General features: G+C 42.0%; 3 protein-coding genes across 3 annotated transcripts; 2 read left to right on the top strand and 1 right to left on the bottom strand.

The window, feature by feature from the left end:
* The first annotated feature begins 376 nt into the window (after nt 1–376).
* LOC308406145 (uncharacterized protein) lies at nt 377–3,178 on the top strand. The gene is made up of 5 exons (XM_080897014.1): nt 377–906; nt 1,291–1,397; nt 1,514–1,585; nt 1,882–2,028; nt 2,159–3,178. Exons 1-5 carry the CDS (start codon nt 894–896, stop codon nt 2,492–2,494), a joined length of 675 nt encoding a protein of 224 aa, XP_080753140.1. The 5' UTR covers nt 377–893; the 3' UTR covers nt 2,495–3,178.
* A 1,120-nt stretch (nt 3,179–4,298) lies between these two features.
* On the top strand, nt 4,299–10,919 carry grwd1 (glutamate-rich WD repeat containing 1). Its single transcript, XM_080895357.1, has 7 exons — nt 4,299–4,565; nt 4,656–4,773; nt 7,759–7,921; nt 8,019–8,229; nt 8,771–8,916; nt 9,567–9,758; nt 10,364–10,919. The coding sequence occupies exons 1-7, from the start codon at nt 4,349–4,351 to the stop codon at nt 10,670–10,672; spliced, it is 1,356 nt and encodes a 451-aa protein (XP_080751483.1). The 5' UTR covers nt 4,299–4,348; the 3' UTR covers nt 10,673–10,919.
* A 714-nt stretch (nt 10,920–11,633) lies between these two features.
* Nucleotides 11,634–14,184, bottom strand: cdc42ep5 (CDC42 effector protein (Rho GTPase binding) 5). The gene is made up of 2 exons (XM_080895358.1): nt 13,925–14,184; nt 11,634–13,114 (listed from the first exon to the last, which is right to left on the bottom strand). Exon 2 carries the CDS (start codon nt 13,110–13,112, stop codon nt 12,225–12,227), a length of 888 nt encoding a protein of 295 aa, XP_080751484.1. The 5' UTR covers nt 13,113–13,114; nt 13,925–14,184; the 3' UTR covers nt 11,634–12,224.
* Between the last annotated feature and the right edge of the window lie 3,278 nt (nt 14,185–17,462).

Here is a 17,462-nt window from a genome sequence, read left to right as displayed (position 1 = left end):
AGTGTTGCAATCTTTCTCGTTAGCTCTTCGAGGAATGTAATGAATGTGATCCTTATTTCTAAAAGAAACTGACTGTTAATGAATGACTTAATGGGATGATACTGCGCACTGACTTACGGGACAGCGACTGATAGAATCAACAGGCAGAGAGGTGTGGGGAAGAATCCAAATGAAAAACATATGCTCTGACTGCATAACTAAGCCTCTTCGGCCCTGGTTGGGAGCGGGAGGATGGGGGTGGGAGCGGGAGGATGGGGGTGGGGGGGTGTTGGGGAATGTGGGAAGCAGAAGGGAGGGAGACGGGTCAGTCAATAGTGAGGTAAAACGTGTGCCTGTGGGAGTGGCCGACGCATAAAGGGAGAATTGAGCGGAGCACTTTCACTTTGAGCTGTGCCTGTGTCTGAGTAGGATACAGAGGGATAGGGAGAAATTCAGGGGAAGAGGTCAGCTCTGGCACTTTATTCATTAACCACTTTTAAGGGACAGAGACAGAGTGGCCAGGAAAATTCTAGGTCAGTAGTGAGAAAGGGAAAGGAGAAAAGATTTAGAAAGGGAAATAGAAAAACAAGGCTTTCAAAGTGAAAGGCTGCAGCCACCCTGGCTTCAAGTGGGAAAACCCAAAGTGAGAGAGCATGTCGATGTGAGGTGACAAGTGGGGCATGTGCATGGAAAGTACCAAAGGACCCTAAGTAAAGAGAAGGGGATGATCTGAGGGATGTGAACAGGAAGACTAAATATCAAGCAGTGAAGAAGAAGAGACAGAAGCCTGCTCTTTCAAAGACCTGTAAAAAAACCACAGGAGGAAGCTTCGCCTTTTACAGAGTGACAGTGAAGCTTGCCTGCAGAGTCACTGCTGTCAACAAGAGAAATGGACATGCAGTCAAGATAAAACGATGACACTGCGAGGTGAGAAACTATTATTTTCATGTTAAATTTTTGTCTGTTTTTCACCCTTTTTAAATGTCTGTGGGATTATAGTGAAACAGCAGTCCTGGTTAATGCATAGTGAGATTTAAATGGTGAATCAAAGTTGGTTTTTTTGCGCCACTTTGAAACATCACAGCCATTTCTGGTGCCCTAATTAAATTAGAGATGTTGCAATCGTAGCCCAGTGTCTCCTGCTGTTTTCTTTTTTTTTTAAAAAAGAAAGAAATGGCTAATTTACACAGGAAATGATGTCATGTTCTTTTTAGTAGCTATGCACTTTGAACAAGCTACAAACCACAGAAAGTTTCCAGCAATTATGTGACTTGTTTTCTGTGGCTTTCGCTCTTATCATGTCTCCAACAGTTCTACTGTTGCTGTCATTACTAACTGCCCCATGTGGTGGATGTGAGTTTGACCTGGAAGGTGTGAAAAATATCAAAGGGACCATCGATTCGAGTTCAGCAGGCTTTGTAAGTGAAACTCTCTTTACTTCGTTTCTAAATATTTACTTCTATGTCCATATAGACCTGTGTGGTCCTTCTGGGTATCTGGCTTCTCATCTTTGCCTCTTTTCTCCCTCCTTCAGCGCACAGTGTTTCCTAAGGATTACTATGTGGTACATCGATATACAAGACACATGCTCTGTGACACCGATCCGGTGAGTTGTTTATATAGGAAGTGCTCATATAGATCTTATATATCCTGTTCATTTTAACCTTCTCCTGAAGCCCACTTGGGTTTTTTTTTAAAGAGAATAATTACTTGCTTTTTTTCTTTGGTCGTCTTCCACTATAACAAGTCACATGCTCTGTTTAATAACAGTCTGTTGTCCCAAGTGGCCTCCAGCCTCTCTCGTAACACGGTTACTTGTGTGGTTCTTGCGGTGATTTGTCATGTGTTTTACATGCTAGTCCTAATTTTGGGGTTATTGTGTTGCTCTGTTTTTCCTCGCAGTGTTGCGTGTTCCCTGCTGCGTATGTCCTCCATGATTCTTGGCAAGTGCTCCTGACAAACCTCTGGGAGGAACACTTAAATCACTCTCTTGTTGTGGAACTTACACGGACACTGGATAAAATTATTAGCAAGAACAGAAACATGGAAGTACGTATTCTCTTTTTCTTGTCGTGACATTGCTCGCTTCAGTATCAAGTAGCTGTTTCAAACATGACTTTGTTAGTCAGATTTGTTGTCTTGATAATACTGATCTCTCTTCCTTGTTTCCTTGCTGCAGATGTTTCGGGAGGAGACAGACTTATCCCAGTTCTCCTTGGTGTCTTCCTCTCCAGAAGAACTCCTAAAGTTAACATCAGAACTTTTTAGCCGGTGGATTCAAATTGGGTGCCCACCTTCAATTGAAACATGCACCCTGCCCAACTTGCCACCGTCTGTTGAAAGGAAGGACTACAGCCCATCAAGGGCCAGACTTTTAACCACTAGAGCGGTAGACAATATGAAATCTGGCAGGATTATAGACACACCGCCACTGTCCAGTGGGGTTCCCCCATCATATTCTGCATTTGTTTGGAGCTCCTTATTATTAAGACTCTACTGGTGTTTGCTACCATAGTTGTCAAAAAGGGTCTTATATATATCTTTATAGGCACTGATGACTGTTTTCTTAAGTTTTTGTCTCTGTGTTTCGGTGTGGTAAGCTTTGTGAAACTCAAGTGTTACATCTGATGCACAAAATTAGAGCAAACCACCAGTCTCGCCGTCCAACAGCGCTCTGTAAGAGGTGATATCGCAGATGTAATCCAATAGCATCACTATTTAGAGCAAGCTATCTATGGTTTATGTTCTTCTTGCTAATGGGCATTGCCTGCCACTGTTTACAAATGGATGTATATGTATTTACTTTTGTACAGAAAAATAAATTAAAGACATTTAGATATATGCATCGTTAGCTTTTGGTGTAACTTGCCAGTATCCAAAGTCTGTGTTATATTTATTACAGTATTTTGAATGTACATTTACAGTTAGACTACTTAAGTAAATGTGCTTAAGTGTTGGGATATACATATTTACTTTTTTTTTTTCATTTAAATACACTTTTACGCCACATTTTAGAGGTAAATACTGTCATTTCTCTCCACATTTGTAAAAAATGATTATGCACTGTGGCACACTGAAAAACTCAACAGTTTATGAAGTTGTTAAAATCAGTGCACTGCCAATTACAGCTGTAATGCCTGCATAATGATACTGTAGCCTATGATCAGCACTAATTTATGACATTAATAAAACTACAGTTGCAGAGCAATCACAGGTACAATTCTTGCCCAATTTGCATTTGTAACTTTGCAGTGTGGTCCTGCTATTTGCAGCAGCAAAGTATTTAATCAGTCGGAGTTATATGTTTACAGTTTTCTCCCTGCTGCTTTTAAGAGATTACGTTTTGTGTTTAATCTTGCATTCCAACTGCAAGAGTCTGCATTCGTGTGAACTCAACCGTAGATTCTCTTGTAAAGAGGCAGCCTTTGTCTGGAAACTCTTCAAATATATTCTGCAGCTTTAGTTTAAAAAAAAATTAAATAACTAAAAAGTCTAAGAGATCAGTTGCAGATGACAGAGGAATGTGTGGTAGAACAGCCCGGGATGTTAAGGCTCTTGTCAAAGACCACGATAAAAGAGCACTTGTCTCTACTTGTACTCAGCTACACGTGAAAGAAACACCTTCGTCCTGACAGAACCCCCCGAGTAGTTTCACAATCTCTTAAATGTGAGTGTTTGTTAAAAGAGCAGAGAAGGTTTCAAGAGAATCTCTGGCACAATTTTAATAATGAAATTCAAACACAAATGTAAAAGAAAGAAACACATGCTTAGACAAACGTGTATAAGAGAAATTGCCCAAGTATTCTTATGAATTTAGCATAGCAGCTTTTATGGCAGTTTCCCAACACCCTGATACAGTCAGTGCAAAACTATCTATAAATTATTGCCAGTGAGTAGCTGTGAGTCAAAGCCTGACTTCCCATTAGTGGTGCAGGGGCTGCTGAGCCCCCTGCCAGTACCAGGCTGTGCTGCGTAAGATGTAATACAGCACATTCAAATAAATCTCATTAAATCACACAATCATGACTCAGAGGTGAAGACTCTTTACTGATCGGTGCATGGACACGATCCCAAATGTTCTTAAGCAAAAGGCTAATTATCTTCCAGGGAGGAGACAGAACATTTGCCATGTAGCTAACGCTAACAGTGTCCACGCTAATAATGTTCACGTGATCCTCAGGGCTTACAGTGTGAGACAAACAATTGCAAGCCTGGTCTTTCCTGGCAACAGGGGCTCTTTTGCCAAAGAGGTCAGCTGAATTCCCGTAAACAGGGAGAGAGGGGCGCCGCTGGTGAGGAGGGTGAGCGGCGTTTAAACCACGTGGCCGCTGCCTGCACCGGAAGTACGCCACACCGTGCCTCTGCCAAGATGTCTGCGCCCGGTGAGCACGCCGTGGAGGAAAACGAGATGGAGGAGATGGACGAAGCAGGCAGCGATGAGGACGAAGGGGTGGAAATGGAAGAGGAAGGGGCAGAGGGAGAGGAGGAGAAGAAAGTGTACGTGCCCGGGATCGAGCCGCTTGAGCCCGGGGAGGAGCTGGAGATGGACCGCTCCGCGTACCGCATGTATCACGAGTGCCAGACAGGCAAGTTAAAGTCATCATTACTCCCAATGAAGTTCACGCTTCCATCATGTGGGATCTCTGGGCTTAAGTTACCTTGTTGTTTATGTTCAGGTGCTCCATGCCTGAGCTTCGACATCTTAAGGGATGGAGATGGAGACAGCAGGGAGCAGTTTCCCCTGTCCATGCTGCTCTGTGCGGGCACGCAGGCGGACACGGCTCTGAAGAACAGGTACAGGACCACTGACCTTTAACCCACACCTTCATTACTGTCGGCACTCAGCATTTAATCCGAAAGCACCATTTTTAAAGGTCCTGCTCAATAACGCCGGATGTCCTGCACCTCCGTGTGTTTATTTTGGTCGTTTAAACTGGTGTCAGTGGTTAGTTTCACAAATATATTTTAGAGTGATCTGTCATGTTTGGCCTGGAGTAATTTTATCCAGCTGACATTGTGCAAGAGGCAAGTTAAACCCATAAACCCCCCCCCATCCCCCCAGTTTTTAAATACATATTTATTCGTAGCAGACGCATTCAGATGGCAGTTGCATAACAACATTTAGGCAAAGTTAAAATGAGCAAACACAGCACCAGAGGATAAAATAATGGCTTGCAAATATTATTTAAGAGCAAGACTAATTAAGTAAAGTGATTACAAAAGGATATTTTTGAAATTTAACAAGAGCAAGTACAAAAACCATAAGCAGAGGGAAGCACTTTTGCAGTGGGACGTATTCATTTTTGCGTGAGAGGTTGGACTGGACTGTTTTCCACTAATTCTAAAAAGCTTGGTTAGGAAGCTGCATCCATTTGTGTGCAACCCTCCCAGACAAATATAATTCCATATTATTACTAATTGGGTACTTTGAGCCGCTCCCTTTTTCCCAAGGGGTCTGAGTATGCATGCTGATTTGGTATAGCTTTTAGCCCGGATGTCCTGAGGTAACTTTCCAGTTTATCCAAGCTGGGGAATTGTGAGACCTGCGGGTTTAAATGTGTTTACTACTAATTTGTTCCAAATACTAGAATTTTTCTCCCTAAAAATGAAGCATACAGTTGTTGGACACTCAATACCACACAGCGGATTGTTCTATTAAAAATATGCCAAAGGGCACGAACAAGTTTGGCACGCAGCAGCTGGCTGCAGCTGCTTGATCCTGGCACAGCTGGGAGTCAGAGTTATGAAAAACATCCAAATGAAATCCAAGTCGGTGAGTTATTAAATTAACACACACTCCTGTACAGCTGTTATAATGGGAGAGATTGGCTGCAGAGACCAGGATGTAACCACGGTAGCTTCATGGCTGGATTTGGGCATTTTAATGCTTTGGCTAGCCTGAAGCGACTGTTTGAGCACCTGTAGTTTTTGGCACTTCCGTGGTTTTGTTTTTTTAGCTGTGTAAGCTACAGAGACAGACACCTATTCATGCTCATATTCACACCCAGCTTTAAGTCACCAGTTAACTGTAAGCCGCTCGACTGTAGGAGAAAGTGAGCTAAAAGAAAACACAGAGCGGCGCCACCCAGTCTGTTGGAAGTTCAAATCCCTGAACCTTCTAGCCGTGAGGCCACAATTAATATTCCATTTTTCTCCCTATTATTACTAGGACAGTTCACAGAATAAAGGCTGGCTTACTCTAATTTTAAAAGTCACATCACTGTAACGCAGCTAATCAGTAGCACAAAGTGAGCACTTGGTCTGTTTACTCTGGAGTATTGAGTAGGGAGAGTTAAAGAGTTCAAAAAGCTGAAAGCAGGCATTAAGCTTCACCACATTTAGAAGCGACAGCAGCTCAGCTCTGCTGCAGCCATGTGCCGAGCAGTAGAGCTGAACACAGGTATTTGTAGTTGCATTTTTATCCTAATTCATGGCAAAGTTGTCCTAAGACAATGAGTTTATGTAGCAGATTAAGTTGGTCATCTATAGTCAGACTATAGTTTGATCACAGTGTGGGATAAAAACAAACGTGTAGATGTTGTAGAAACTCTGTTCACTCACACTTTCTCATTCATACAACAATAAAAGAATACCAATGCCAGACACGGTGGGCCACAAGCCAGGTTACTGCAAGTGCTGATCCCAAGCTCGAATAAAGGCTAAGGGTTGCATCAGGAACGGCATTCAGAAAATCAAATATGCAGATTATCAAGAGAGCTTTTTATGTACTGGCCCGGTCAAGGTCCGGGTTAATGACAGGCAGCTGGAGGAAATTGTGCTACTGCTGGGCAAAGAAAAAGGAGGAGGAGTAAGGAAGGTCTGCTTGAAGGCAATGAAAAAGAAGGAAAGGTACAAGCGAGGGTGCTAAACTGCCAGGCAGGAGGAAAAGAGGAAGACCACAGAAAAAGGTTCACGGATGTAGTGAAGGAGGACATGCAGACGGCTAATGAGACAGAGGAGGAAGCCAGAGATGGAGGCAGATGTGCTGTGGCGACCCCTAAAGGGAGCAGCTGAAAGAAGACGAAAATAACCATAATTAACCTTAATAAGTAACAATAAGTAATACGTGTGAAAGATCCCTGCTTGGATGCCAGGAGGAGAAACACATTCGTTCAGGTTCAAGACCTCTAATTAGATTAGAGGATGGATGTTTTTACATTAGACCAGTATTGCAGGAGTAGTGGGCAAGACTAAAACTTGAAAATGATTTTAATTTCTTTAAATTTAAGACCTCCAACAACTTCATTCCTTATTTAAAAAGCTGCTTTGTGCAGGTGTCCCCAGGAGGTGTCCTTTCATCCAAAATCATCGCATTATTGCCACGTTTCCATGTGTAGTAATGTTAAATTCCCCTTATTTTCCCATTTTTCCTGTTGTACATGTTTATTGTTATCATTACCAAATGTGTCGTTTATAGCAGAGAAAAGCAAACTCTTTAATGTCTAAAGGAAGATTCTTTTGGATGCTAACATTAAAGCATTGACTCTCTTCACTATAGACCACACCACAATGTTGTTTTTATTTGTTTGTTGTTTGGATTTTCCTGTGATGCACAGTTTCAGTTTTGTTCTGATGTCAGCTCTCGTACTGTTCCCCTGAAAGGTCTCCTTTCGGTGGAGACTTCAGTGGTCAATTAAAGGTTATTGGAAAATCTCAAGCACTCAAAGATGAAGCACACTGATGCAGGATAGTTTGATTTTTCTTTTTGGACTGGGGTATGTCCCAGAAATCAATGCTAATAAATTAATTGTTAATTAATTGTTTTTTGTTTTTTGGCAGACTTTTGGTCATGCGCATGTATAACCTTCATGGAACAGAGAAGGACAAAGAGGAGGAAGAGAGCAGCGATGACGAAAGTGATGAAGAGGAGGAGGATGAAGAAAAGAAACCACAGATGGAACTGGCCATGATGCCCCACTATGGGGGGATTAACAGAGTCAGGGTATGTAGACGTTTATAAGTAAATAAAATCAGTATCTTGTGCATCAGTTTTTCTTAATTCTCTGATGATTCGACTAATTTTGCTTCTTGGCGTCCAGGTGACTCAGGTTGGAGAGCAGTCATTAGCCGCTGTGTGGTCAGACAAGGAACAGGTGGAAATCTTTGATCTCCGATCCCAGCTGGAGGCCGTCCACAGTTCTGCTGCTATGGCTGCATTCATCAAACAGCAGAAGGAGGCAGCAGCGCTCTTCAGTTTCTCAGGGCACATGACTGAAGGCTTTGCAATTGACTGGTCGCCTAAAGTACCTGGTATGTGAGGCTTATCCTGTAAGACTGCTATACAGATGTGAAAAAACAAAAGAAAAGCAAAACAGCTCACCCTGTGTGGCAACATTGTTTTGTGCAAGCAGCCATGTCCCTGATTGCACCTGGACTACTTCGTTATCTGATTGACATGATAAAAACAGTCTCCACCTTGTGCAAGATATTTTTGTTCCCATGTTCTTAACTGTGTCTGCCCGTGCAAACCTGTCATCGGGAATCAGAAAAGTATTGTCCACTGCAGGGCTGACACCGGTGTATACGTCAGAGAGGGATCAGCTACGATTAAAAACGTGCAGTAGTTTTAGTGAAAAGATGCCAGTGTGGGCTTTTATAAGAATAACGCTGGAAGGAAATCCACCTTAAAGTGCCGACAAAGAAGAACACAAATTCCTCTTAAACATGTAAACGGGTTGTTTTTATTTGCATGTATTTGAATGTCTTTGAAAGCTGCGATTGACTGAGATAAAGAATTGAATAGATGTCTGTCAAAGATTAAAATGTTAATTGTTTTATGTTTTGTTGACAGGTCGGCTTGTCAGCGGGGACTGCAAGAAAAACATCCACGTGTGGGAGCCGCGGGAGGGGGGGACTTCCTGGCAGATTGACCAGCGACCTTTCAGCTCCCACACAAAGTCTGTGGAAGATCTGCAGTGGTCGCCTACAGAAGCTACAGTATGTTTGTACACCAACGGTGACGTAGTGGCACAAACTTTGGCAGATTGTGCTTGCTGGCTTGTTGCACCCTTAACCGCAGCGGTAACATTAGTAGGAGTGTCTGTTCTGAATCTTAAGAATTGTGATGTCTATACATTTCTAGGTATCTTCCACTAAGGTTAAGTCCCTGGTGATGTGTGGGTAATTCGTTGAAATAATTGGGTGCGGTCACGGAGCAGAATTATGGAAACTTGCTGTTAAATGGCACGTGGTAAAAATAGAATATGGTAACACTTGCTGTGTGGCACCACAGAGTTGTGACATAACAAATTACAGCCCAAACTATGTAAATTACGCGAGTCTTAGCGCAGCAGTTAGTCACCAAACCAGTTTGTGACATGTCGATGTTCGTCCTATAAGACTGGGTGTTTGCATTTATGAAAGTATTCTTTATTTATTTTGGATTTTCAGGGCTTTTCAACTTGTACAGTCTTGTCTAAAATTTCTTGCTGCAGTAAGGATCATTAAGCATGCAAAGCCCACCAGAGCCCTCCCCTAGTAAATTCTTAAAAGGAAATAGTTCCTTGTTTGTGAAGGCTGTTGGATCTTATTGTGTTAATAGTTATTGTAAAGTAAACTTTTAAAGTAACTGGACTCTCTTTCACCAGGTTTTTGCATCTTGTTCAGTGGATCAGTCTATTCGGATCTGGGACATCCGTGCCCCGCCCAATTCAATGCTCTCAGCCAATGAAGCTCACTCATCGGACATCAATGTAATCAGCTGGAACAGGAGCGAACCATTCCTCCTGTCAGGAGGGGACGATGGACTCCTGAAAGTGTGGGATCTGCGACAGTTTAAGGTACAAAAGAATAAATGGAGGCAATACATCTAAAGATAATTATGTAAGTCTAATTAAACACACATTGCACTCACAATAACAGAGCTATTATCAGTGTGCCAACATGTCACTGTGACCCACGATTAGTGTTAAATGGAAAACAATCTTTAGGCTTGTGCTGTCAGATTGTCTCACCTCTTAGTGTTCCGGCCCCACCTAACATTAGTTGTACAGTTGTGTAACAATAATAGCTTTAGCTGTTGCCTCCCTTCTAAATCAGGAAACTATTTTAATATATTTGGTGAAAAAACATTTACATGATTTATTACAGAGAGCTGAATGAGACTTTCACAGTACACAAAGTCCTAGTTGCACCGTATGAGCGACATATTTAACCCTTTCCCCCATAATGACGAGTTTAGACACCTCTGTGTACATCGGTAAAAACATGAGCACAGATCACCCTTCTGATGCACACCCAGTCCTTTTGTTCTTCAAGCAGGCCTGAAGCATGACAGTAACTGCTCTGTTCAGTGGTTGCTCCTAGTATGTTTTCAGAGTGAAACCCCACTGAGCTGAAACTGTATGAACAGCTGTCACACCTCACTGCTCTCCTGTTCCTGTAGACCGGGCGTCCCGTGGCCAACTTCAAGCAACACAGCGCTCCCATCACCTCGGTGGAGTGGAACCCCGTGGACTCGAGCGTGTTCGCCGCCTCGGGCGCCGACGACATCGTCAGCCAGTGGGATCTGTCTGTGGAGTCGTGCGACGTGGGCGCCAGGGTGGAGGCGGTCAGGGACCTTCCCCCTCAGCTGCTGTTCCTGCACCAGGGTCAGTCTGAGATCAAGGAGATCCACTGGCACCCGCAGATGCCGGGCATGATGGTCTCCACGGCTCTGTCGGGATTCAACGTGTTCAGGACGATATCCGTGTAGCGTTTGTGCGTTTTAGAGACAAATGGATAGTTTTGCATTTACATGACTGATACATGTGTAACAAGCACTAAGAAGCTTGTAATGTATATAAATAAGCTGTGTATGTAATAATTCAGCTCTTTGACATTTATTTTCCAACAAAGGCACCACATTATGGTCCCGTTTAACTTTCAGCCTGTATGTTTACAGACTTTTGAACTTTTTAAGGCATCACTTGCATGCTTAAAATAAATTTTTGATAACTTGACTGCTCTGTCATTTACTTTTTGAATTGCTAAAGGAAAAAATGAGTTTCCTGTCAAACATCTCTAACCTTTAATATAAATGGAATCATTATGAAAATGATAAAATGAAACAGGTTTATTTCAGTATTAATGTGTGTGAAATTTCACTCTCACCAGCAGCTACCTGGTATAGTTGGATCTCAGGCATTTAGCTTTTCAGCAACTTTCCTTGAAACAAAAGCCGAGGCTGGTTTCTATCTTTTTGAAGTCGCTTTATTCTTTTCACTGTAATCTTTGTGAAACCACAGGCTAACGAATGTGTTAACCAGCATTTTCAGCATGAGTTGAATGGTATTTCCCTTTTACAGCATTATGAAGTAACACAACAACAACAAAAAAGCAAAAAAATAGCAATTCCACTGCTGCTCCTGATTTAAAATCACATGATTGTCTTTGCATTTTAGTGTTAACCCAGCCCCACGGCCTTAAAGGAACAGCTGTGCTAATAACTGCACTTTGATATCAAGTCGCATTTGGTCTGAGCCGTTGTAAGATTTGGAATGTGACACATTCACAGTAATTATTTATAGACGCCGTCTCTCGCAACCCTTTGAAGACCTTTTCAAAGACTTTAATAAACATGCAATATGATGAATATGTAGTAAGACACTCGTATATCACAGGGTACAATAATGTAAGTGTATAGCTCCCTTTAAAGACATCAAAGACAAAAGAAATTAATTAACGATGCAGTTTAATTTAGCTTCAATCAAACTTTCCGCTGAGCTTTGATTTCTAAAGCAAAAACGTCCAAGAATGAAAAGAAATCAAAGTGTCGCAAACTTTTCACTTTCATTACCAAAACGGCTCACTGATTTTTTTTTTCTTCTGATCAAATATTAAGTCTTCTGCAAATCTGTTACCCTGGTAGATAAAAACAATGTCTTTTCCAGTTGAGCAACATCGTCTCATTAAGTTCTGAAAAATCCAGTTTGAAGTCAGATATATCGTATTTAAACCTCCCATTCAAAAGCTACCGAAAAAGAAAGGTACTCTGAGAACGCAGTCCTCCACCAAGGCCAGCATCCTGTTCTGTAATTTGAAACGAGGTCATCTGGATCCACATTTGGTATGTCCTTTGCTCGTGTTCCAACTCTCCGCAAAGTTTAATAACATTCAGCTTTGTATTTTTTGCGTAATCTGGTTCACGGCCCAATCATCATCTTTGGTCACACATGGTATGTCCTTGGTGGAGGAATGATGAAATAAGGAAAATACAGTATATTTGATTTACTTGACAGCAAAGATTTGTTGGTGTAGTTTATCCCCTATAAACCGATTTCATCATCAAACTCATCTTCAAATGTGTAGCCTCGTCCTTCTTCATCCACCTCCTCCTCCTCCTCTGAATCAGTCTCTGAATGGCAGCTGCCAACCCTCCTCCTGTCCAATGGGGTGACCCCTTCATACTCGGAGCTTTGTGACGAGGCAGGACTGGGCGGCAAATCTGCATTGTGATTGGTGAACTCAATTTCACCTCCATCAGCTGGACTTTTGCCTTTCTCGCTCTCACTCCTCACTGGGCTATTACATGCTTCCAGATCCTGATCCTCTTCCTGGAAGTCAAACCCTTGACTTTCTTCCTCTTCCGATGCCTGACGAATGATCTCCTCCCGTTTATCGCTGAATCTCACCTTTGGTCGTAACCCCTTTAGCTTCATCCCGTTCACATCTGGTATCCTGCTGTCTTCCACCTGGATTCCGTCATGCTCTGCCAAGTTCTTCCCATTCAGCTCTCTCTGCCTGTTCACAGACATCGCCGCAGCCCCTTTCCCCTGCTTTGTTTCCACTACCTCCTGATTAGAGTGGAGCCCCAAACCATCCATTACGCCTAGTACATCTCCAAGCATAGATGGACCCAGGTCCAGGTCTAGGTCCAGGTTTAATGAAGACACTGAGTCAGAGTGCCGAAGCTCATTGTTCTGCAGGCTTTCTGGTGCATCTGCATTAAGATCACTGTGGTAGGAAGAAGAAACAATCCCAGGACTCGCCGGGTCAGGTTTGGGTGAACTCGGGCCAAGAGTGGACAGGAAAGAGGTATCGCCAAAGGCGTCTCCTCCCCTGCCGATGTGCATCGTGTGACGAAAATCACCCAGCGGGGCTGAGATCATGGTAGGGTCCAGGCGAGAGGCCCGGGATGATTTGTGGAGTGGCATGACTGTGAAGAAAGGCAGGTAAAGGAAGGAAGAAGGCAAAAATTAAAAGGAAGGATGAATTATTCAATTGTTTTGTTATGACAGCACTTCCTGAATGAAGACACAAAAAGAACAACAACTAGTGAATGAACAAAAAGTTAAAAAAGCACGTGTACAATGGAGGGCTCCAGTGATAGGACAGGCCAGTCTGAAAATCCACCATGTTGTGCAATATTGTGGGAAACCAGTGAGCGTTTTGGCACTGGTGCAGCTGTGAAGGCCATGCTGAGACTTGTACTTGAAGAACACTATGCAAAGTTAGCACATACTTTTCTCTGCCCTCAGGGGTGTTTGTAGACAAAACCACGGTTAAACAGTTTCTACAAAAGTAGATCTCTAAGTTAAAAACAACCGGTGGACATTAGATTAAACCCTGCTCCTGCTGAGATCATTATAACATTATTTAATTAAAAAGAAGGGCTAATTAATGGAATAAGCGCTAGCCATTACTGCACATTATATTTGTTAATCTCTCGAGTCACCTTTATAACATGTTATACACTCTGACTGAAGCCAGTCTCCACGTTTGGCTGCAGTTATGGGTTTAGCAGGGGAGGGGGCTGCAGGCCTGTAAGCCCAACCCTCAAAGTTTTCCAATAACAATTCAAAGTAAATGTTCTTTAGATAAATATACAGCTCTAAGAAGTATTGGTAATGGGAGATGCGGCTATTGATAAACCAATCAGAGAAGCGTGTGGATCAATGTAAAACTCAGCTTATCAACTGAGTGTGGGCGCCACCAAAACATGTAAAGTATTTAGAAAAAAACTTACTTTAAAGCGTGAACTCTGGTCTTTGGTTGGCTCCCTCTCCACTCTCCAGCTTTTTCATCTGGCTTTTCGCTTTCGCTTCCCTCTCAACTTTTCCCTCGCTCTTTTTTCTCGCCGTCGTCCGCCTGTGTGAGTTTTCTTTTTCTTTTTTTTTCCTCCAAAGGGATGGGCACGGGCTGAGGAAGTGACGCGCCAGTTATTGGAGCGAGCTGGATCAAAGTGCTGACGACTCTATCGCACAGTGTTAAATATAAACCAGACCCACGAACGTGACCTGTCTGCTGCCCGGTTTGTGTTCACAGTTAAACTGATTCAGAGTTTCTGTGAATGAGTGAGTTTAGTTACAAATGTAACGAATGGCTCCTGTCACGAGGTGTGCGTGTGTTTGATCTTTTTAAGGGAATGTTGCCAAAATGTAAATACTGCTAAAGAAAAAAAAAAAACAGAGTCCCGCTCACTAACCACACATTGGGGTTCGTTTCTTCTCATTTTACTTGAAGGACCACCTAACTTTTTAATAGCTAGCAAATTGCTTCTGTAGCTTTATTTACTATTAAAATAAAATAGAAATGTATAATATAAAAAATATGAACGAAATAATCGTTTTATCTTTTTTTTTTTACATTTATTGTGTTTTGTGCTATATAAGACTATATACACTGTATACAAAAGATCTTTAGTTATTAGCTTGTTTATTTTGTTTTATTTCACTTTTTTCTATTTGATTAAGGTCATTTGTTTTATTTATTTCTTTATTATTTTTTAACAGTTTATTATTTTTTTCCCCTTATTGAGATTCTTTTCGTCATATTGAATTTTTTCTAATTTAGCTCTATATTTACTGATTTCAGTTCTTGGGTTATGGATTGTGTTTTATTTTTGGCTGTTATAGCACAGTATTTTCCCAACTTTGGGCACATCTTAAGTCTTTTCTCATCTTACTCTCTACTGTCCAACTTTCCAACCTTTACCACTCAACCCCAACCATCTCAACCTCACCAGACTCCAGCTCTTATTTGTTGTTTCCATATTTCATTTCTCCTAGCTATTTGGGATTAATTGGGTTTGATAAGCAGAGAAACAAAGCATCATCTAAGTAGTGCACTTGTTTGGCTTCATTTTAAGATGAGGATTAATAAAAAATGTGGCAGTTCTTTCTAGAGAAATCAGAAATTACTCATGAACACAACACAATCCAATTAATAGACAGAGCTGTCTTCATATTCCCTGATTTAAGATTAAAAGCTCTTATTTATCAATGTAAGTGTGACATATGCTGCTGTAGTGCTCTGTTGACCAATTAAAAATTGTACAACTTTATCAAAAAAAACTTGTCCAAGATTGCTAAAATGCTTCAATTCCTAGACAAACAGCACCTCAGTTTTACCTTCTCTGTGCTGTGTTGACATCTTGCACACTGTTTTAACTCAGTTGAGCTACACAAGCAGCAAACAATTTTGATGTCATGCTGAATGATGTAGGGTGGACAGAATACCTGCAATTATGTTTCCAAAGGAATGCAGTCACACAGGCCGGTTGACACACTCATATTTTTGAAGGGTTTCCACCTTATAATTACTTCACATAGCTAACCACATCATTTACATGTGCACTAAGTCAGGATTCATCTTTTTAAAATAAAAAAAAAGGCCAGACAAACCCTGACTTTGGGCCGACAACGGGAGTAGAGCAGAGATGCTTTTTAGGATAGTATCAGACTTCCTCCCCTGGGTAAAAGCAAACAGAAACATTACCACAGCAAGGTATTCATACAATAGGACCAGTTACTGAGTCATTGTGAGTGATTTCTCGTCACAAATGCCAAACATAGTTTGGTGATGATGTAGCCAACGAGCTGCTCACTCAGCCTTAGGCACATTTTCCTTCACCGTGAGAAATGAGAAGTGAGGTATTTGTTTTCAAAAGCTGCACCCTTAAAATGAGATTACTCGTTGAAGGCCTACTTTTTACTTTACATTTAAGATGAAAAGGAGCACTTCTGTTTTTTTTACTTAATGTGTCAACAATAAAAGCAACGCAGCAGCATGTCTTTCTTTCCTTATCAGAGTTTAATGTTTGATAGCATCATGCCCCCAAGATTAACCCCATGATTTCTCCTTTAACACACATCACGACTTCATTGTATGCTGACATGTATGATGATTTTCAGAAATGTTCATTCAAGAGAGTCTTCTAAAGACTCTCTTGAATGAACATTTCTGAAAAATGTGTGTGTGTGTGTGTGTGTGTGTGTGTGTGTGTGTGTGTGTGTGTGTGTGTGTGTGTGTGTGTGTGTGTGTGTGTGTGTGTGTGTGTGTGTAGTGGTGGGGGGATTTCTGGAAACGACTAAGGCAGGAAATGACTCGCCTCCCCTCAGTAGTACTCACACTAGCACAAACACACATCCTGCAGCTGTGTGTGCTTCACGGGAAGTCAAAGGGGAAAAATGGATCATGAGAACTGTAAAAAAAAATAGCTACTGTTGCCCATCATTGATTAAAATAAGAGCTGCCCTCATTACTCATTGCCAGACATGGTCAACTGTGGTGAAACTTGTTGAATGTCGTGAATAAAAACTGACACTGGTGCTGATAATAGGATTAATTTGGGGGCTCTGTATAAGTAATTGTTGATTGATATTAGCGATGACTTCTTCTTTCAGATGCTCCCTTTAGGGGTCGCCACCTCTGCCTCCTCCTCGGTCACACGTACCCCCTGCATGTCCTCCTTCATTACGTGTCTTCACTGTGGCCTTCCTCTTTTCCTCCTGCCTGGCAGCTCTGTATTCAGCATCCTTTGTCCGGTACATCCAGTCCAGTTTTGCCTGAGCTGTCCCTCTGATGTGCTTGTTCTTTAACTCTGCCAACTCCAGCTGTCTTTGTGTTAATGACACCACCTCCAAACCACACATCACAGTAGGTTTGACCATCACCACTGCAAACAATAACTCGGAGCAGATCCCTGTTGTAATCAGCAAATGTAATCTGCTGTCCTCATACATGCCCTGCACCACCCTCACATACTTCACCCACTCAGGGTGGCAGCAGGCCATGTGAACTCGACGGGTAACCGACTTTGACTGTAGTACACTCACAGAAAAATGTTGCCACAGTTGTAGTGCAGAAATATCTGTTAGATTACAGAGACAAATAGGAGAGACTTTTCTGCAAAAGTGGGATCACTGAAGTCACCACAATGTCCTCAACAGGTTTCCATTTCATTTGTTTTGCAGTTTTCGATAGGCTCATGCTTTAAAACCTGCGTGCAAGCTCATGAATGACCTATTTATAGTTTCAAAGCGACACGAGGGGTACTTCCCCTCAGCATGATGGTTGCAGAAGGACTAAACTACTGTTAACTGAATAATTATACTGAGCTCACACTAACATCCAGTTGGTAAAATGGATGTTTATGTTTTCATTACCAAACTATATGAATAAGTATAACTCATTGTTGAAGTCAGTGACTGTAATGGACCCCTGAGACCTACTGACTCTGGTGACAGACTGATGTGTATGGAGTGGAGTGGAGATGGACAGAT

The sequence above is a fragment of the Rhamphochromis sp. 'chilingali' genome (assembly GCF_963969265.1).
Source record: "Rhamphochromis sp. 'chilingali' genome assembly, chromosome: 11".
NCBI lineage: Eukaryota > Metazoa > Chordata > Actinopteri > Cichliformes > Cichlidae > Rhamphochromis > Rhamphochromis sp. 'chilingali'.
The sequence above is the reverse complement of the archived record's forward strand: the minus strand, read 5'-3'. Positions and strand labels throughout refer to the sequence as shown.